The 22,264-nt window shown below is 45.6% G+C and overlaps 1 protein-coding gene across 4 annotated transcripts in view; it reads right to left on the reverse strand.

The window, feature by feature from the left end:
• The window catches only part of LOC124589120 (nuclear distribution protein nudE-like 1-A), a 160,842-nt gene that overhangs the window by 57,112 nt on the left and 81,466 nt on the right, over positions 1-22,264 (reverse strand). For all 4 annotated transcript variants that reach the window (XR_006976000.1, XM_047131530.1, XM_047131532.1 and 1 more), the window contains exons 5-6: positions 9,003-9,130; positions 2,413-2,562 (exon numbers count right to left, since the gene is read on the reverse strand). Coding sequence is in view for 3 of the 4 variants with exons in the window: in XM_047131530.1 (XP_046987486.1) it covers positions 2,413-2,562; positions 9,003-9,130 (278 nt within the window). In the remaining variant the exon portion in view is untranslated. The remainder of the gene's footprint in view (positions 1-2,412; positions 2,563-9,002; positions 9,131-22,264) is intronic.

The raw sequence follows: 22,264 nt of genomic DNA on the forward strand, positions 1-22,264 counted from the left end.
ACATAGCATACAACATAAGAAAAATAACGTAAGTACTGTGTTAAGAAGGTTATTTAATCATAACACACATTGGAATGGTGCAAGACAGTCTGAGGGTGGGCAACTCTTGAAATATTCTCCAAGATAATTAAACAGTGCTTACAGCAATTTGATAAAGCACTCTAAGGGAAGAGTCAATTGAAAGTTACAGTAGAATACTAATTGCATATCATATTTATCGCGAGCGAATTTAGTGTGAACTCGGTAATAAAGGAATAAGACAAAAATGAATTATTGGTACAGGAATAAGAATGTGTTGATATCTGCAGTAAAAAGGAGGCTGTATGACTAATTGTAACAATAAACTTATCATTTAGAAATTTATAACTGGGTCAAAACTTCATCTGAAACTTTTCCACAGGATTGTTGGGCAACTTCACCCACACAAATTACTGCACAATAACATTTGCTGACACACCTCCTGCTGGTGGAAAATTGTAACATTTAAGAAATGATCCTTTGTTACTAGCCTGGTTCGAAATACAAAATTTAAAATTAATCTCATACAAGGTACCTCTGCAAAAAGACTTCATGAAATCCAAAGTAAAACTGTAGTAAGTCATACAAAAAGTGGAATGAGCATTCCTCTAATCACTCTTCATGTATTAAAGATTGTAATTAAAATAATAGATAAAATATTGCCATGAATCATTTATGCAATAAGGGTATTTGTTAATAAAGCATAAAAAACCAAATATGTTTCTATCTGTGAGAACGAGAAATGAAGTAGGGCGATGACTGTATGAAGTGTGAACATGAATAGTGATGTCTAGCTTCCTAGCTGCACATACAGGAAGCTGCACATACATTGGGTCATTAAAGTGGAGAACACAACATAAAACTTTAAATATAAAAAAGAGAAGAAGAAGCTAGGATTCAGAAGAAAAAGAACAAGAAGAAGATGAAGGTCCACTACTTAAAATATTGCAATTATCCTTTGCATAAATCATGCACAAAAAACATCACACCAGTAGGTCATTAAAACCCCAGGTAAAAATGGCTTATGTGAAAATTAGCAATCCTCTTGGTTGCTCTAACCATTCTAATACTTCAATTATTCACAATCACTAACAAATGAGCCTGCTTTAATCACATGCTATTAAAAATCCATATACATAAATATCAATTTCTATGGATAATATATTGTCATCACAATCTCCATAAAATTCTGCTATTTACACATGCATAAACATGCAACAAGTGTCCAAATAAATACATTTACAGTGATTGCAGACACATTTGTACAACAATCTTACTGTACATACAATATTTTACTGTACGATAAATCACAGCACTAAAAATACCTGATATGGAAAAAAAGGTATTTGCCAGTTGATGTGTTATTGCCACTTACTTGTTTCTAGAACATACTAAAAGACAAAGACATCCAAAAGGTAACTATATTCAAAGTTTCAGATGGAACAGCATGACACAAATTCTTTTGGGTCCAGAACACTTATTTTCTGGAGTATAACTATCTGTCAGTGATTGTATGGAACTACACTATGCACAGAGAAAGGTTTACAGCCCTCTAGTACAATTAACCTATTAGATTGTCACTGCAGTTCAGATTTCACTTAACCACTATAAAATTCAGCTGATTTATCTATGTCTCCATAATACTAAACAAAAAATCTTTGGAAACTAAATTACAGTTTATTTTTTACTAACATGCAGCAGGGATGAGAGAAAAAAAAAATTACAAGCTTACAGGGGCAAGGAAGGAACCATTAAGGCCATTAAATCTGAGTGGATGATATGTCAGTACTCACCTGATATGCAGAAAATGATGAATCCAAATAGCTTGAAAACTCTGAGCATCAATTTTGTTCCCACTGTTCTATAATAACTGAACATGCGATTTCATCATCAAAACCAAATGTGTATATCTTTCTTCAGTTTATATTCATGATGATTAGTTACAAAGCTCAAAGGTTTCAAGCTTTTTATTTTTTTCACTGTTTCTGGTTGCATCACTCATACAACAGCAATCATCTCTTATTAACAAATTCTCCCACCCACCAAGATCTTATTAAAGGATGTGAAACATTAGAAAGACAGTTTCTAAAGTCTAGAACCTAGTTACTTAAAATACATATCACATGTATTCAGGCTTTTAAAAATGTTATTACATAATTTACAAGGATAAAAATCAGGTAGGCAACTGCGAATCTACCATTTGGTTACACTGAAAGACAACTGTTCGAGCATGTTGAAAGACCAACACACTACAACTTAGAGGACGGCAAGATAGCTCACAGCTAACAATAATCAGTTGCTAGTCAGAAGGAACTGCTGAGGAAGGCCTTGTACGCATGCAATTCAAGAAACGGCCCAATGATCGAGTACGCGTCAAGGAGGCGTTCAGCTTACTTTTGAGTGGGGAACCTTGAACTGCAGTGGTTTGTGTCTGCATCTCCACTTTTAACCGATTGGAATCTAGTGGAGAGCCCGGGAAAACAGACTTGTCATTGTCGAAAACAGGGCCAATGCGTTCCCTTGCTTTCAGTTCATGTGTCAGATCTGAAACAGAAAAGAAGGAAAATTATTTACAGTATGAAGATCACTCTTTTCTTGCAATTTTTTTATTGTAAAAATTTTTAGTTCCCTGAATGCAATAACTGAAATACATAAATGCATTAAACTCTGCCTAATACGTACAATACTTTGCCTTTGCTGTGTGATGATGTTATGACCTAACTTCTAACAGAACAGTAAGAGAGAGGTTCTCGAACTAACTTAAAACAAGATACGTGTGACCTGAGGATATTACTTTAATGTTAGTTTCCAAAATGATACCAACTTTACACTTTTGAGCATAGTGTTAGCTTCTTTACACTCTATCAAGAACGTAGAGCAAAAGCTTAGCATGTTGAGATTTCACATGAATTTTGGTTGCATGTTGAGATTTCATGTGGGTAGTTTTGGTTTCTATGAGTAGAAAAAATCCATTTTTTTACACTGTTTGTGTAGTGTTTACATTTAGGTATCACATAACCCGTATCTATGCTTGAAGGTCTTAAATAGTATACAGCTTCATAAGTGGTTTAAAAATTGAAACAGGTTTCAAACATTGCCAGTTGTTATTTACAAGTATGGACTTAAAAACAATTTATATACTTTCAGGTAACATGTATTCCAAAAAAATGGAAAGGAGAGATCAGTGTTAAGGGCATTATAAAACAAGATTTCAACTTCATAGGCATTCTTTTAATCAGCCCCTCTACCAAATCTGTGTCCATCTTCCACAAGACATAGTCCTGAAATTCAGTTATAATGCAGTGGGTTTCGCTGACAAGGTTCTATCAATTTTAAGTTTGAACAAATCCTTCAATGGCTGTCAGGGTGAAAAACTTCATGAGGACCGAATAACCCAGAAGTTTGATTACACGAACGTCTTCAGAATATGGGTTCTGGTCTTCTTAACCAACCTTCTCTCACATCCCAATAATTGTCTCAATTCTTAATGCAACCAGTGTTGGGTTTGATTGCTGCTGACAATATCATATCTGACAGTTGCTAGCAACTTTACTCTGCTATTATTGCTGTGTTGTTCAACAACCTACTGTGCCAGACTGAAGTCCTATTTCCTCCAAGAACACGATCAAAGTTAATCGTAAAATTCATTCTTGCTTCCAGTTTATTTTATTCAAATAGATAATCAGTTTATATCAGACTGACAAAGGGCTCCTTCGGCATTAACTGAATTCAAAAGCCAAAACTAGTTATCTGTTCAAATAAAATAAAACATGACTACCACCATCGTTCTCCTCCAAAGGTCAAAGCAAACTTATTACATGTTAGTGCCAAAGTTGTCACACAGAGCATAAAACTGGGTAACAACAAGTTATTGGTAGATTATAAATAACTTAAATGAGTAAAGGGGTCAGAGGTTGTAGCCGATGTAAGGACATGGGGAGTGAAAGGGAGGATTATAGAATGTGGGAGACAGAATAGCAATGTGGCAATAGTGCTTGTTCTGTTCATAGGCATGTGGTAGCACCGCACTATGTGAGTAACATGATGGGAAGAGGTAGGCAGAATAGAGAAAGAGGGAGAAAATACTGCGATATCTAACTGTGACACACTGCACTGTATACCCAGTGCAGCAGTGATGCGAGTGCTGTGCCACATTTTAACTGAAATATGAAGCATCAGCCATCACATCTTGCCAAACTATGGCATGAAGTGAATGGTCTGAAGAGGTCTTTGACCCACGTCAGACGGGGGCCAAAACTATTAGAATTACAACAAAGTGTCAGGCCAAAACTAAGTTGGATATTTGCAGCCAGAATGCTAAGCCACAGTGCATCACTACAACAGTAGTTCTAATGCTTTGTGACGCAATATGCCAATGTTCAGGTCAATGTACCTGCACTGTACACTACATCTCAAAGACAAAACTTTTACAGGGTGTATATGTGGACAGGGGGTGGGGGAACCCTTGATTTTTTTCAGGATTGTTGCCAGAGTGCGCCAGATGCCAGGCATCACCACACTTGCGCAGCTAAAATGACACAGGAAGCCCGTATGTTAAAACATTAAAAGATCTTACATTATGTCATGAAAGAAACAAGACATCAGAGGGTAATTCAAGAAGTGTACATTTGCATGTCCAGATTCGGATGTAAATTTTCTTGGAGTGCCAGTACTGAATTATCTCGTGTTTGGTTCTTTATTATGGCATAATGCCATACATGCTATAAGATGAAAATATGCATTTTTGAAATGCAGCGAACAGTTGAAACTAGCCAATAGCGAGGAATTAAACACTCCGCTTCAAATAAATTGACTGCCTCAGCAGAAAAGATTAATAAAAGCCAAATTTACTTAGCAAACCAACAAAAATAACTTCATTGTTCTGCAAGGCAATTAATGCTTGACTGTCAGAAAGGTGGAAATAAAATAAAGTCTGAAACTATTAACATATGTTAGCCTTCCGTAATTATGTGAATTTATTTTAATTCACTTGATAGCTCCCGGCCACAGAAATCCGCTTTGTTTTCAATTGACGTGAGGGCAATAAACGAAGAGGAAACAGCAAAATTAGTAAATGTAAACATCGGACATGTGGAGACTATCCACCTCCCCCCTACAACTGAGACTGATCTATGCATCAGCACCGGATCCCCCCCCTCGAGTGTTTGAGATAGGATGCACAAAAATGAAATAAAATGAAAAATGTAAGTTCATTTTGTAGCGCACATCTTTCAGAACAGTCTAATGCATAAAACGTGTTCGAGGAAATGTAAGACACGTTATTTGGTCTTAACTGTGCCAAAGTGCAGTGCCACGCCTCTGCACACAGCATGAAAAAATGAAATGTCGTGACCTGATACTGAATAGGTGTTAATACAAACAGTACCCAAGACTGGCGTGGTTTCTTGATCTGATTACGTGTATTTTGTCACTGTCTGCTAGAGGAAACGAAACAGGCCTGTCTAATATGGCAGCAATTGTAACACACACTAAACAAATGAGGCTGTTTTCGCATGAACGGTCCCTTTTTTTTTTTTTTAACACAACAGAATATAATTCACAAAGTACCAGTATCAAATGCCTATTAGGCTTACTACAAGCAAAAAGCTTTATGTTCAGAAATAGTTTCACATTTCATTCATATGCTCCAGCTTCTCAAGCATGACATCGAAAAGTAGCAGTACAGAATTTTTTTTACAAATTTGGAATAGTCATATTCTTCCATAATTTGTGTGATGTCCTCATTTCTTCTCCTTCCTCATTCTAACGAAGGATCTTGTCATCACTAATTCTGTAACTATTCCTGCACAGTGTCAAAACTTATTCTCCTATTAACTTCACTAACCCTGCCACAATCAACAGCTTAGTTATATCGCATTTATTCTCTGGTTAGGTTATTACGTGTTCGTACAATGCGTTTTCCACGCTATTCCCAAAATAGAACTTAGGTGGCTGTTACCAGGGTCTCTTCAACTGGCCGTTACTAGTGTAGCGGTCTGGCCAAATCAAAATTTCATTTTCTTGGATACACCAAGAAGATAATACATAATCTTTCTTACCTGTTATTCATGTTAGTTGTTTATTTCCACTCTGGTAGTCTGAATCCATGGACTTCACTGGTAATTATAACAACGCTGATCATTCCCAAACCCAGTCAGCCACCTAAACAAACAGCAATTGGCATTCACCCGTTCGGCTTTATTCCACTCAACTCTTACAGCCCCGTCCCCTTCTGTCTGCAGGAAAGTTTCTTTCTAGATGCGACAGGGATTCCCCTGGCAGAGACATGACGTACACTATGCACGTATCCAAAAATCAACTAACGATTCTTTATAAATTATAGAGTGCAGCAATCAGTCTCCTTTTTTGCAGGCTTTATTTGGCAAATCCAGTGCCTAGCCATTATCAATGCACTATTTTCTACTCTCTATTCATGTCAGTTCCCTGTTGTCCTGGAGTCAGTCACAGTCCTTTGAACCAAAGAACTATGACTGGCTCCTAAACAACAGGGAACTGACATGAATTGAGATTAGAAAATAGGGCACTGATAATGGCTAGGCACTAGCCGAAATCTGGACGGAGGGAAGGAGAGAGAGGAGGGGGGGGGGGGGGGGGGCGCAACTGCTCGCTGTGCTCTATAATTCATAAATCATATCACAGTTGCTGAGTGCACCAATTTTCCTAATGGAAGGTAACCTGATGAACTTATGATTCATTCAGAAAGAAACTTAGAATATGTTCAAAAACCAACAGGGATTTGTTTCAAAATCATATGAATAATCGATAGACCAACATGTTCTGGATACTAGGTACTTTGTGAAACTAGGTTTTTTTCTCCCAAGAAAATAAATTTGCCCCCCCCCCCCCCCCCCACCCCTTGAATCTGCCGCCCAGGTCAGACACCCCAGTTTGCCCCCAGTGAATCTGACAGCTTGCGTGCGCCAGTAAAATTTTTCCGGGTGGCACCTTGCTGCTACTGCTAATACAGCAAACAACATCTACACTTCTGCAGCCAGAAGTGGGAGAACGTCCAACACATGCGCGACTCAACGCCTACGTGCATTAGCCCGTTCGCAACTCCTCAAACGAATCTAATGTCAACAGTTGTGACATCACCCTCATCAGAGGCAGCTTGTTGTTATGAAGCATTGCACAGTCTTCCTAAATCCTTTGACACATTTTGCTGTTGATAGACGCTTGTATGAGCACTGTGTTTTGTTGCTGTATATACGCATTTCCATTGCAACTTAAGTTTTATTTTCCTTTTTTTCTCTTGTTCATGTTTTATTGCTGCAATATTATTCTGCAGTAGGGGGATACAGTAATATCCTTTGTTAGAGTGTTGTTTTTTACCAGTCGAAATTACAAAAATTTAATTTAAAAAAGCCCGGGTTTTTCCTGGCTTTCTCACGGATGAAAAAATTCCTGGGTTATTCCCAGATCTCCTGGGTCGTTTACACCCTGTTTTATTACTTACATGCAAACTGACCATACTCCTGGAGTCAATGCACCAAGATACGAAATCAGGCTTTGGCCTTAATCTCATATACAGAGTTTACATCAGAGAATGCTTTGTCATGTCATTCATACACATTATAAAAATTGTGTGTGTATGTGTGTGTGTGTGTGTGTGTGTGTGTGTGTGTGTGTGTGTGTTCCACATCTCCTCCTAAACCAATGGGCTGATTTCAACCAAACTTCATACACATATCCCTTGCAGTCAGGCAACAATCACTGTGGTGGTAAGAACTCCTGCTTATCAAAGGTTTGGGAGTGGAGATGAAAAAGAAGCATAATGTGATGCCTTGAACTCCCAGAATTTATTCACAGAACATTTGTGAATGAGAGCACTTACCAACTTGCGACGAACTTCACATGTAATTTCAAACCTTTACAAATTTTTTCCTTGTGGACAACCCCTACAAAATGATTAGGAAAAAAAAGGTTTGTAGCTTACTTCCTTTCCACTATTCAATCAGTAGAAGCTCCACATAAGATATGATGATATAAATTATTACTTCTTTACTACTAACTTTTTTCACAACGCATTTTGCAGACAGTATACAACATAGCACTGAATGTAACTGCAAAATTATATCATTGTACAACACGCCATTCAGAGGATATGCCATCAAACACTGAGATGTGTGAAAACTGACACATCATGTGTGACTTTTAAATTTATTACTTTGTGGCTACACACCACATTTGCAACATATTTGGCACACAGTTTCCACGTATGCCACTGAATGTATCTGGAAAAAAAAAAAAAAAATTTCGTTGTACGACACAATTCAGGAGATATGACAGCATAAACATTAAGCAGAAGCCAACTGCTGCATGGTACAGATGTGGATGCTCAGCTATAAATAAATACCTGAGCAATGCTGGATTTCTCTGCCACTCTTCAATAAACAAAGTAATACATTTAACTCTGAAATTTATTTGCCCTTTTCCAGTACATTCAACTTTTCGAGCATTGAGTACAGACCTGCTACTCCAACTGATCACAGCCAATTAATTACCTTTTATGGATCATAACATCTTACATGCACATGCCTACCTCAACATCAAGGAATGCACTGCACAAAACACCCCCATCGAACAGACGGATTATTATCAACAATATCTCATAAAATTTTTGAGTGACTTTGAATTTAACCCAAATCATTCACACACCATCTGGAGACAAAAAACAGTGCACAACAATTGCTAAATCCTTGCCAGAGAAACTCTTCCACAACCAAGTTTCCACTCCCAAGTCCAGTTTAAATGTTACCGGAGGAATATGCTGTGGAAGACTATGCTACAGAGGATCATTTGATTATTTTCTGCAGCAATGAAACACATAAACTTGCTTTAATGGTGCAAAAATACTGTACAATGTCTCAAGGCAAAGCAAAATGTCACACATCCCGGTGAGATCATGTATAAGATATTTTAAAGAGACTTACTGGTGAAAGAGAGAAAATATGACAACTAACCTCTTTTTTCATCTTTCAACCTCTGGACCATTGCTAGAAGTTCTTCGTGTTCACACTCCAAGAGGGCATCTCTCTCTATCTGGGCATTTAATTTGAGTTCAGTCTCTCCCTTTGACATGCTCATTGCCCTGCATGAAAACAAATCTGGTCAGAACAACAACAATGATATTGAAAGACAGACATATATAGAAAACTAGAAGATCGTAAACATAACGTGTTTTAAAAGCAGGAGACAAAAATCAGAAATTGTATTTGTAAGTGTACACATAAAACACAAAACAAGAAACATTATTTTGTGAAAAAATGATCCATTGACTATTAGCTATGAGGGGTGTTCAATAAGTAATGAATTAATTTTTTTCTCATTTAGTTTCACCTGAAAAATGTGAAATTTGTTGTGGGACATCGTGAAATATTCCAGCTTCAGCCTCTATAGTTTCATAAAGTTCAGATAGGTGGCAGTAACAGAGGTGCGTTTCAAACAGAACTCTCCCCGAGTTTCTTCTGGTGGAAAACCAGAACATCGCAGATATTCAAAGGTGCTTGCAGAATGCCTACAGACTTGGCAGTGAACAAAAGCATAGTGAGCCATTGGGCAAGGCAACTGTCGTCATCGCAACAAGGTCGTGCAAACCTGTTTGATCTTCTGTGTCCCGGCCAGCCGCACACGTCCGAGACTCCTGCAATGTTGGGACATGCGGATGCTCTCATCCGAAGTGATCAACATATCACAATAAAACATCTCGCTGCTCAACCAGACATTGTCATTGGTAGTGCTGAACTCTCTTCCACCAGTTGGGGTACTCAAAGGTGTGTGTGCCCATTGAGTTTCTTGCTGCCTAGCGGAAGACCATACAGAGCACTGAAGAACCGTCTGTATGGAATTGCTTGTATATTATGAGGCTGATCATGACAATTTTTTGTCAAGCATCATCATAGGCGATGAAACATGTGTTCATCACTTTGAACTGGAAACAAAACAGCAGTCTGTGGAGTGGCACCACACTATCTCTCCTCTGAAGAAATAGTTCAAAGTCACACCCTAACCAGTAAAGTCATGGCGACTGTCTTGTGGAAATCTGTAGGGGTTATTCCGTTTGATGTCCTCCCTCACAGTGCAACGATCAACTCTGGTGTGCATTGTACTACTCTCAGAAAATGGAAGAAACGACTTTAATGTGCTCATCACCACAAATATGCTAACGAACTTCATAACAAAGCCTCAGACACATCTCCGCACCCAAGAGCGGCTCACAAAACTTCATTGAACTGTTCTTCCTCATCCACAGTACAACTTCCAAGTTTCATTTCTTTGCCCAAATGATGACTGGAAGGTGGTTGATGCAGCAAGATGTTGGCTCTGTCGTCTACCAGTAGTGTGATACCATACTGGCATACAGTCTCCACAGTAAAGCGGCATAAAGCCATCGCACTGATTAAAGATTATGTGGAAAAATAGGCTTTACAGCCAAAAGCATGGGGAATAATATGTTGCATTGGCATCATGCATAAAACAAACCTGCTTTCAGAAAAAAAAGTGTTGCATTACTTACTGAATGACCCCTGTATATGTCTGTTACACCAAACGAATCATCTGCAGCTACCTATCAGTTCCCCAACATTGTGTTAAACTGTCAGCCTCTAATCGCAAAGCAGCAACGGAGTATTATAAATCTTCTGCTTTCATAGTGCATCGCACGTTCTAGTATCTATAGGAAGTGGAAGCATCACACTAATACCTCGGAACACCATCTCTAATCATAATGGGGTCAATTCAACAACGAAGAGCACAACAAGTTTCTTCAGGTACACTAAGACTACCTGGAGCCACTTATTGGTGAATAGATTCCCCACAGCTACCATATTATGGGGATAAAAAACGCTACATTTCAGATGATATTACAAATAGACCCAGACATTTTGTACGGATTAAGACTGGGTGATTTAGCAGGTCAGTCAAAGTAGAGCAGGGTGCCAGACAGGTCATAAAACCAGGAAAGTGTGCCTGTGAACACAGCTGCTGTCATCTTGGAAGATGGGAGAGTTCACAGAATATTTTTGGACACTCCGAATGCTGACATAAATATCCCGGATCATGCTCATAGTATACTGAATGACTGATCTAGAGGCATGGTAGTGAAAACACACCCAAAACATCACAGACCCACTTTTGGCCTGAACCACACCCTCTGTATGCTGTGTGTCAAACACTTTGTAGGGATATTGGTGCACTCTTTAACTTGAATCATTTTAAAAGAAGCAAAATCATGATTTGTCAGAACATGCTACATGCCTGCAGTCAAACAGTTTCTATGTTGTCCGGCCTACTGAAGATGAGCAGCTTTGTGTACTGCCATCATCAACAGCTTTCTGCAAAGTACTGGACTTCAAATGTTCATTGCATGTTCACAATACTTGCTGAGAAAGGGACCGAGATGGACCTGCAAACACTGAGAGCTGCAATTCCAGCCATTTAGGATCACTTTACAACCACTGTTCTTATTACAAATAATGAGGTTATGAAGTTGAACTTTCAGTGGGGTGGTGACAACGTTTAGTATATATCTTAACTACAATGACAAATCTTTCTTGCTCAGTAGTTTTGTGCAAAACCCTCACAGTCCTTTTGTGCAAAACCCTCACAGTCCTTTTGTGCAAAACCCTCACAGTCCTTTTGTGCAAAACCCTCACAGTCCTTTTGTGCAAAACCCTCACAGTCCTTTTGTGCAAAACCCTCACAGTCGTTTTGTGCAAAACCCTCACAGTCGTTTTGTGCAAAACCCTCACAGTCGTTTTGTGCAAAACCCTCACAGTCGTTTTGTGCAAAACCCTCACAGTCGTTTTGTGCAAAACCCTCACAGTCGTTTTGTGCAAAACCCTCACAGTCGTTTTGTGCAAAACCCTCACAGTCGTTTTGTGCAAAACCCTCACAGTCGTTTTGTGCAAAACCCTCACAGTCGTTTTGTGCAAAACCCTCACAGTCGTTTTGTGCAAAACCCTCACAGTCGTTTTGTGCAAAACCCTCACAGTCGTTTTGTGCAAAACCCTCACAGTCGTTTTGTGCAAAAACCTCATGGACCTGGAAAAATTTTACCATCACCTAAACACATTAAATTGGATCTAATGAATCAGTCTGTGAAAGCCTTAAGGTGGAGAATATTTCAAGTATCTCTGTGAGTACTTCCTCCTCTATCAGAAGCGAAATTTAAAGAATTTTCGTACATCCATCTTCAAATGGATTTTGGGACAACAGCTGATGAATATACATGAAGCAACAAATAATACAGTCAGTTGTTTGACTTTATTTTTTATTTAATTGTGACTATATACAGTCAACATAACATCAGCATCACTTATCCAACAATGTAATGTCATAATGAGAATTGTACCCACATGAAACAAATCGCGTTAGCTACTGGTATATTGAACCACATGAAATTGCATCAGTTTGTGTTACCAATAAAAACCTAAATCCAAAAAAGAACCATAATTACATATGTATTTACTGATGAAAACCAAGTAGCTGAAACAATAGGTGTACTGTTCAGTAACAGCAGTAAATCACATTTATTGAATAAGGTACAACAAAACATACATAGTTCAGTTAGACAAATTGAATCATACAGTGGAACCAACTAAACAGGGTAGTAATGAGGTCCACTGTTACTATGGAATAACATCTGTGATTATGGTTCTTTTATGGTTTTATGATTCTGCTGGTAGCAAGAACAGATATATTTCTTATAGCATAATACAACAAAACATACATAGTTCAGTTAGACAAATTGAATCATACAGTGGAACCATCTAAACAGGGTAGTAATGAGGTCCACTGTTACTATGGAATAACATCTGTGATTATGGTTCTTTTATGGTTTTATGATTCTGCTTGTAGCAAGAACAGATATATTTCTTATAGCATAATACACTGTCCTGTCACACTACCTGTCGAAAAACTGAATACCCATTTCTTGCAGCTCGGAATGCTGTGGAAAATGCAGAAAGAGAGTCAGTGAGGATCCGAAAGGTATTGACAGGGATATAGAGCCATGTCGACTTCAGTGCCATGGTCAGTCGCGCTAGGTTTCTCGAGTGAGGATCCATGGTGCAAACAGCTCGATTAAGGTGGTCCCACAGAATCTCGATTGGGTTTAAATCCAGGGAGATTGGTGCCCTGAGGAGTATCGTAAACTCATCCTTGTGCTCTTCAAATCATGAACATACACTACGAGCTGTCTGGCACACTGCACTGTCCTGCTGGTAAATGCCGCCATGCTGCATGTAGGAGTGGACATGGCCCCAAGGATAGATACATAACTGTTGACCTACTGTGCCTTCCAGAATGATGATATCCATGGAAACCATGAAAACATTCCCCAGACTGTGATGCACCCTTCTCCAGCCTGAACCCTTCCGATGATTGTTGCAGGGTGTTTGCATTCAGACTTTCTCATCGTACAAGCCAACTGTCATCTTTCATCTGAAAAGACCACCTATCATCACTCAGTGGACGTCCAGTTGCAGTATTGTTGCACAAATTCCAGCCTTTGTTGCCAATGAACAGCAGTCAGCATGGATGTGTGAACCCGGTGCTTGCTGCAGAGGGCCATATGCACCAATGTATGCTGAAAGGTTATTGAGGAGACACTGTTGACAGCCCCTCGATTCATCTGGGCAATCAGTTGCTCAACAATTTTACTTCTCTTTGCCAGTAAACATCTCCAGACTCTGTTCCTGCTGTCATCTATGGCACGAGTAAACCACAGTTGCCTCATCGTTGGTGTTGGATAGCGCCATTTTGTTGCACTCTGTTTACCACCTTGGTTAATGCGTACAAACAGTTTACAAACTTAGCCATTTCGGAAATGCTTCCACCCTTGGCCCAAAAGCCAATGATCATGCCCTTTTGGGCTTCAGATAAATCTGTCCATTACCTAATTACGGAAATAACTGCATTGTTTTCTGTGTCCCACCAACATGCTTTATAGAGTGCTGCCACCTTTCTTCCGTGAGTGGTTATGTTACATTGATGTCGAACACGGGCATTGGTCATATTAATGTGACTGGACCTTGTATTAGGCAACCAACGTACGTTTGCTTCAAATTAGTTACTATTAATCTTATGATGCTGCATATATCCTGTTGTTGGGTCATGGACTTTATATGTTATTCTACAGATAGGATTCCTTGTTACTACACTATTTTGATGTTTCTACTATGTGACACAATTTGCCTAACTGAACTACACACGTTTTAATAAATGTTTATGCCTTACTCAATATATGTGAGTAGCTGCTGCTCTTACCCAGCAATAGACCTATCATTTTAGCCATTTGGTTTTCAGCAGTAAATACATTAGTACATAAGCTTCTGTTATGGTTTTGGATTTCATGGGCAACATGCACTGGTATAATTTAATTTGGTGCAACATACCACTAGCTAACATAATTTTTCATTGACGGAACTGAAGCTTTCATACCATAATATTACACGAGGTGGAGTTAGCAAATTAGAATTAAAATGAATGAAAATTATAATTTGCTAATAACACCCTCCACAATATAATGGTATGTAAGTTCCAGTTCCATTAATCACGTATTATTTTAGCTCCTTGTGCCTCATCCATTGAGTCATTTATCAACAATGTAGGAAAAAACAGACTTATTTACATAAAGACATGTCAAGTTGCAGACAGGCACAATTAAAACACACCTACTTACAGCTTTCAGCCACAGCCTTCATCAGTAAAAGAGGACACACATCATTCACACACACACAAGCAAGCAAGCACACTTCACGCACACACAACTGCCAACTCCAGCATCTCGGGCCAACATGTGAGAAGCTGGAGTTGGTGGTTGTGTGCGAGTGATGTACACTTGCCGATGAGTGTCAATGGTGTGGGTCCACTTTTATTGATGAAGACTGCAACCGAAAGCTTTACGTACGTGTCTTTAATTGTGCCCATCTGCAACTTAACATGTCCTCTTTACGGCAGATAGCAATCTGTCTTTTCCTGCATTGTTGAGTTTCTATTGAGTAGTTTTTGTCATGTAACTTTGTTTCGCATAGGTTCTACTGATATTATGATGTTGCATTTTTCAAATAAATGATGCTAATGTTGTATCACCTGTATCTAGGGGGGTGTACATACCACCAAACCTGGTCAAATTAAATAAATAATTAATACAGACACATAGATGACAGTTTTATTGCTTAACAAAAACTGAAATGTCTTCTTTGGATTGGAAATTTGAAAAAGATTATCAACTGAATCGCTTGTTTTTAAAAGGTGACAATTCAGTTTGATAAAATATTCAGCAGGAGGAAGGCACATTCGTCAACCTTTTTAACAATTTAATGGCAAATTTCTTTCTGCTGTGTGAAACAGTTCATTTGCTGGAATGTTTCAGTCTAATATTACCTAGTTTGAAAAATATTTGTAGCTGCAATGGTGACTTATCACATGGAGTTATCCCCTTTCAGCAATAAACGAGGTGGCAAATATATTATAAGGTACTCCTTTAAATTACATGAAAAAGTAAAAACATATATTTAACGAATGACAGTATTTTGAGTGCAATAAATGTGAGGTAAAGTATATATGTCTGTCTGGAGTTTACTATTACACAGAAAAAGTACATTAAAATGATAAACAAATGACTAACAGTTTCCCAGTGCTTTTGAACCTAAACCAATGTCCAACAGATATGTTTACTGTTATCTTTATAACTTCAAGTGTTCACGCAAGTCCCCTAAGTTCATAAAAGAAATGATTGGTTCTAGTCACTTTTGAGTCAGCATCATCCACTTCTGTTACTGTATAAAAGGATCCATCAGATATGTCTCTTGTTTTTGCTGCACAAACTTTAAAGCAACCAATGCAGCTAGATTCAGTGACACATGACGTATACTGATCTGGACTGAGAACTCAGTCACACATTCATTACTTCCTTTTCATGATGCCCAAGTGACAGTCAAGTGATTGAACGTAAGAGTGTCCTCCAATTAGGAATCACAGGTAGACTCCATTAAATTTGCCGCTGTTTATTAATAAAAATAACCTTTCAATACAACCACGATTGTGATTTTGACATTCCAATTGTTTCAGCACGATTCCAAGCCTGCCACAACTTTATAAACATGACAGCTTCTTGAATTGTCCCCTATTAGAAATAACTCCAGATTTAAATCTGCTCTACACAAGCACAAAAGGCAATTATGGCCTCCCATTTTCATTCCAATTGATGCATCTGTATCTCCAACAACAGAAACTGACAAAATCTGCATTTTCAAACAATGGAAAATCAAGGATGAAATAATGACAATTTTATGAAAACGGCAGATTGCTATACACCATATAGTGAAGAGTTGCGAACAGGCACAACAAAGAGACTGCTCTGCTACACGTATGAACTATCGAACAAAACCAACTTCTTCCTCCAACATAGAAAACACACACACACACACACACACACACACACACACACACACACACATGCGCGTGCATGGGCACGACTACTGTCACTAACCACTGAGGCTGGACAGTGAGCAACTGTGCCTGATGGGAGAAGCTATCTGGATGGCACAGGGAGGAGAAGTTTGGTGCAAGGAGGGGGAAGGATAGCAGTGTAGGTGTAAAGGTGTGTGTAGAGCTGCTTGTGGGAGCATGCAGTGGTGTGACGGGGACAGAGTAAGGCCACTAGGTGCAGTTGGGGTCTCTACGGGGATTTTGGAGGTGGGGTGGGTGGGGGGAAGGAAAGGAGACATGTAAAGGAGGGTAAAAAGGGAGAGATTAATGTGTGAGTTGGTGAAATAGAAGGCTGTGTAGTGCTGGAATGGGCAGAAGGAAGGGGATAGGTGGGGGAAAGACAGGGACTAGTGAAGGCTGAGGCCATGAGGGGGTAATGGAATGTAGGATACATTGCAGGAAGAGTTCCCACCAGTGCAACTGAGAAACTTTGGTGTTGGGTGTTATGAAGCACCCAGACTTCATAGGCTGTGAAGCAGTCACTGAAGTGAAGCCTGTAATGTTGGGCAGCATTTTCAGCCACTGGGTGATCCAGCTGTCTCTTGGCCACATTTTGTCAGAGGCCATTCATGCGGATGGACAGCTTGTTGGTTGTCACGCCCACGTAAAGTCGAGCAGAGTGGTTGCAGCTTAGTTTGTAGATCATGTGAATGCTTTCACAGGTAGCCCACCTATCATGGGTGGGCGATGTTTGCGACCGGACTGGAGAAGGTGGTGGAAGGATAGTGAATGGGCAAGTCTTGCATTTAGGTCTATTACAAGGATATGAGCTATAGGCAAGGGGTTGGGAGCATGGAGTGGAGCAGGGATGGTCCGTTGTTTGGTTTGGAGGAGGGGACTAAACAGTGAGGTCATCGATCCCATCAGATTAGGGAAGAATGGTGAAGGAAATTGGCCTTGCTCTTTCAAGGAACCATCCTGGCATTTGCATGAAGCAATTTAGGGAAGTCACAGAATACTTAAATAAGGATGGCTAGACAAGAGTTAAACTGTCATCCTCTCAGATGTGAGTCCAGCTTGCTAACCACTGCGCCACTTCACTTGGCGAACAGGGATGGACATGAATATGGTGCATGTTCGGTGGGCGACCACTGTGGGAGGGGCAGGACAAATAGTTCGTAGGAAACTCCTCATTTCTGGGCACGACGAAGGACAGTCAAAACCCTAACAGAGAAGTTGATTCAGCTGCTCCAGTCCTGTGTGGTACTGAGTCACAAGGGGAGTGCTCCTTTGTGACCAGACAGTGGAATGTGGGAGGTGATAGGTGACTGGAGAGACAAGGCATGGGAGATCTGTTTCTGTACAGCGTTTGGTGTATAATTTGTCTGTGAAGGACCCAGTGAGATCTTTGCTACTAGCCATAGGTATTAGGGATACCTTTAATATGGGCCACAAGTGCTCTAGCCTGAATGGAAGGGACTTCTTGGTACTGAATGAGTGGCAGGTGTCAAAGTGTAGTTATTGCTGGTGGTTGGTATGAGTATGGAGCTACTGATGTGGCCATCTTGAAGGTGGAGGTCAACATCAAGGGAGATGGCTTGCTGGGTTGAGGAGGACCAGATGCTTGGAGGAATGAGGATAGGATGACCTCACCCTCGATACATATCGAATATGTCAACAATGAGTCTGAACTAGATGAGGGGTTTGGGATTCTGGGCAATGAGGAAAAGATTCCTCTAGATGATCCACGAATGAGTTAGCATATGATGGTGCCATACGACTGTCATTGCTATACCATATACTTGTCTGTAGGAGATGCCTTCAAAGATGAAGTAATAGTGGGTGAGGATATTGGTCGTGATGACCAGGAAGGAGGTTGTAGGTTTGGAATCACTCAGGCCTAGCAGCAAGCTCATGGGCATTAGGGATGTTAGTGTACAAGGAGGTGACACCAAATGAGAGTCAGTGCAAGAAATGGTTGGAGTCTTTGATGTAGGGGGGTAGGTTATGGGTAATAACTTGAAGGGGTTGGTCCATGACAGCAGAGATACACTTGCTGGGAGCACTGTAACGAGCCACAATGGGGGCATCCTAGGTGGTTGGGTTTATTGTTAGGAAGCACGTAAAAGGTAGGAGTAGAGGCAATGATATGGGGGGTAGAGGGAGGAAGTGGGGGGAGCAGACAGGGGGGGGCGAGACAGGGGTAGGGGGAGGGGGGTAGACAGAGGGAGGGGGGTAGACGGAGGGAGGGGGTGTGCGGAGGGAGGGGGGAGACGGAGGGAGGGAGGGGGGGAGACGGAGGGAGGGAGGGAGGGAGACGGAGGGAGGGAGGGGGGGAGACGGAGGGAGGGAGGGGGGGAGACGGAGGGAGGGAGGGGGGGACGGAGGGAGGGAGGGGGGGACGGAGGGAGGGAGGGGGGGACGGAGGGAGGGAGGGGGGGACGGAGGGAGGGAGGGGGGGCGGAGGGAGGGGGGGCGGAGGGAGGGGGGGCGGAGGGAGGGAGGGAGGGAGGGAGGGGGGGACGGAGGGAGGGAGGGAGGAGACGGAGGGAGGGAGGGGGGGAGACGTAGGGAGGGAGGGGGGGAGACGGAGGGAGGGGAAATAGAGTAAGGGAGGGCGGACACGGATAGGGGTAGAGAGGGAGATAGGGAGATGGATAGGGGTGGAGAGGGAGAGCAAAGGGTGGGGAAGAGGGGGCAAAGGGTGGGGGAGACAGAGGGGGAAGAGGGAGCAAAGGGTGGGGGAGAGGGTGGGGGTGGCAGGTGGAGACGGTGGAGAGTGGGAGGTGGAAGGGGATGGAGGGAGGGGTTGGCAGTGGGGGAGAGAGGGGCTGGTGGAGGAGAGAGGGGGTGGCAGTGGGAGGGAGAGGGTGCGGGGGTGGGGGAGAGAGGGGGCGGGAGGTGGCTATAGGGGGAGGGGGAGGTTGCGGTAGGGGGAGGGAGCAGGAGGTAGCAGTGGGGGTGGGGGGTGGTAGGTGGCGGTGGGGGGAGGCAAGCGAGAGGTGGTGGTGGGGGAGGGCGGAGGGGGAACGGGAGGTGGTGGTGGGGGAGGGCGGAGGGGGAACGGGAGGTGGTGGTGGGGGAGGGAGGGAGGTTGCGTGGGGAGGGGGAAGGGTGGGAGGCGGCGGGGAAGGGAGGGAGGTGGCGAGGGGGAGTGAGTGAGTGGGGAGGCGAGGGGGGGGAGGAGGGAGGGAGGCGAGGGGGGGAGGAGGGAGGGAGGCGAGGGGGGGAGGAGGGAGGGAGGCGAGGGGGGGGAGGGAGGGAGGCGAGGCGGGGGGGAGGGAGGGAGGCGAGGGGGGAGGAGGGAGGGAGGCGAGGGGGGGAGGGGGGAGGGAGGCGAGGGGGGGAGGGGGGAGGGAGGCGAGGGGGGAGGGGGAGGGAGGCGAGGGGGGGAGGGGGAGGGAGGCGAGGGGGGGAGGGGGTAGTGAGGCGAGGGGGGGGGGGGGGAGGGAGTGAGGCGAGGGGGGGGAGGGAGTGAGGCGAGGGGGGGGGGGAGGGAGGGAGGCGAGGCGGGGGGGAGGGAGGGAGGCGAGGCGGGGGGAGGGAGGGAGGCGAGGCGGGGGGGGAGGGAGGGAGGCGAGGCAGGGGGGAGGGAGGGAGGCGAGGCGGGGGGGAGGGAGGGAGGCGAGGCGGGGGGGAGGGAGAGAGGCGAGGCGGGGGGGAGGGAGAGAGGCGAGGGGGGGAGGGAGAGAGGCGAGGGGGGGAGGGAGAGAGGCGAGGGGGGGAGGGAGAGAGGCGAGGGGGGGAGGGAGAGAGGCGAGGGGGGGAGGGAGAGAGGCGAGGGGGGGAGGGAGAGAGGCGAGGGGGGGAGGGAGAGAGGCGAGGGGGGGAGGGAGAGAGGCGAGGGGGGGAGGGAGAGAGGCGAGGGGGGGAGGGAGAGAGGCGAGGGGGGGAGGGAGAGAGGCGAGGGGGGGAGGGAGAGAGGCGAGGGGGGGAGGGAGAGAGGCGAGGGGGGGAGGGAGAGAGGCGAGGGGGGGAGGGAGAGAGGCGAGGGGGGGAGGGAGAGAGGCGAGGGGGGGAGGGAGAGAGGCGAGGGGGGGAGGGAGAGAGGCGAGGGGGGGAGGGAGAGAGGCGAGGGGGGGAGGGAGAGAGGCGAGGGGGGGAGGGAGAGAGGCGAGGGGGGAGGGAGAGAGGCGAGGGGGGGGAGGGAGAGAGGCGAGGGGGGGGAGGGAGAGAGGCGAGGGGGGGGGGAGGGAGAGAGGCGAGGGGGGGGGGGGGAGGGAGAGAGGCGAGGGGGGGGGGGGGGAGGGAGAGAGGCGAGGGGGGGGGGGGGGAGGGAGAGAGGCGAGGGGGGGGGGGAGGGAGAGAGGCGAGGGGGGGGGAGGGAGAGAGGTGAGGGGGGGGGAGGGAGAGAGGCGAGGGGGGGGGGAGGGAGAGAGGCGAGGGGGGGGGGAGGGAGAGAGGCGAGGGGGGGGGGAGGGAGAGAGGCGAGGGGGGGGGGGGGAGGGAGAGAGGCGAGGGGGGGGGAGGGAGAGAGGCGAGGGGGGGGGAGGGAGAGAGGCGAGGGGGGGAGGGAGAGAGGCGAGGGGGGGAGGGAGAGAGGCGAGGGGGGGAGGGAGAGAGGCGAGGGGGGGAGGGAGAGAGGCGAGGGGGGGAGGGAGAGAGGCGAGGGGGGGAGGGAGAGAGGCGAGGGGGGGTGGGAGAGAGGCGAGGGGGGGTGGGAGAGAGGCGAGGGGGGGAGGGAGAGAGGCGAGGGGGGGAGGGAGAGAGGCGAGGGGGGGAGGGAGAGAGGCGAGGGGGGGAGGGAGAGAGGCGAGGGGGGGAGGGAGAGAGGCGAGGGGGGGAGGGAGAGAGGCGAGGGGGGGAGGGAGAGAGGCGAGGGGGGGAGGGAGAGAGGCGAGGGGGGGAGGGAGAGAGGCGAGGGGGGGAGGGAGAGAGGCGAGGGGGGGAGGGAGAGAGGCGAGGGGGGGAGGGAGAGAGGCGAGGGGGGGAGGGAGAGAGGCGAGGGGGGGAGGGAGAGAGGCGAGGGGGGGAGGGAGAGAGGCGAGGGGGGGAGGGAGAGAGGCGAGGGGGGGAGGGAGAGAGGCGAGGGGGGGAGGGAGAGAGGCGAGGGGGGGAGGGAGAGAGGCGAGGGGGGGAGGGAGAGAGGCGAGGGGGGGAGGGAGAGAGGCGAGGGGGGGAGGGAGAGAGGCGAGGGGGGGAGGGAGAGAGGCGAGGGGGGGAGGGAGAGAGGCGAGGGGGGAGGGAGAGAGGCGAGGGGGAGGGAGAGAGGCGAGGGGGAGGGAGAGAGGCGAGGGGGAGGGAGAGAGGCGAGGGGGAGGGAGAGAGGCGAGGGGGAGGGAGAGAGGCGAGGGGGAGGGAGAGAGGCGAGGGGGAGGGAGAGAGGCGAGGGGGAGGGAGAGAGGCGAGGGGGAGGGAGAGAGGCGAGGGGGAGGGAGAGAGGCGAGGGGGAGGGAGAGAGGCGAGGGGGAGGGAGAGAGGCGAGGGGGAGGGAGAGAGGCGAGGGGGAGGGAGAGAGGCGAGGGGGAGGGAGAGAGGCGAGGGGGAGGGAGAGAGGCGAGGGGGAGGGAGAGAGGCGAGGGGGAGGGAGAGAGGCGAGGGGGAGGGAGAGAGGCGAGGGGGAGGGAGAGAGGCGAGGGGGAGGGAGAGAGGCGAGGGGGAGGGAGAGAGGCGAGGGGGAGGGAGAGAGGCGAGGGGGAGGGAGAGAGGCGAGGGGGAGGGAGAGAGGCGAGGGGGAGGGAGAGAGGCGAGGGGGAGGGAGAGAGGCGAGGGGGAGGGAGAGAGGCGAGGGGGAGGGAGAGAGGCGAGGGGGAGGGAGAGAGGCGAGGGGGAGGGAGAGAGGCGAGGGGGA

The sequence above is a fragment of the Schistocerca americana genome, chromosome 2 (assembly GCF_021461395.2).
Source record: "Schistocerca americana isolate TAMUIC-IGC-003095 chromosome 2, iqSchAmer2.1, whole genome shotgun sequence".
Lineage (NCBI taxonomy): Eukaryota > Metazoa > Arthropoda > Insecta > Orthoptera > Acrididae > Schistocerca > Schistocerca americana.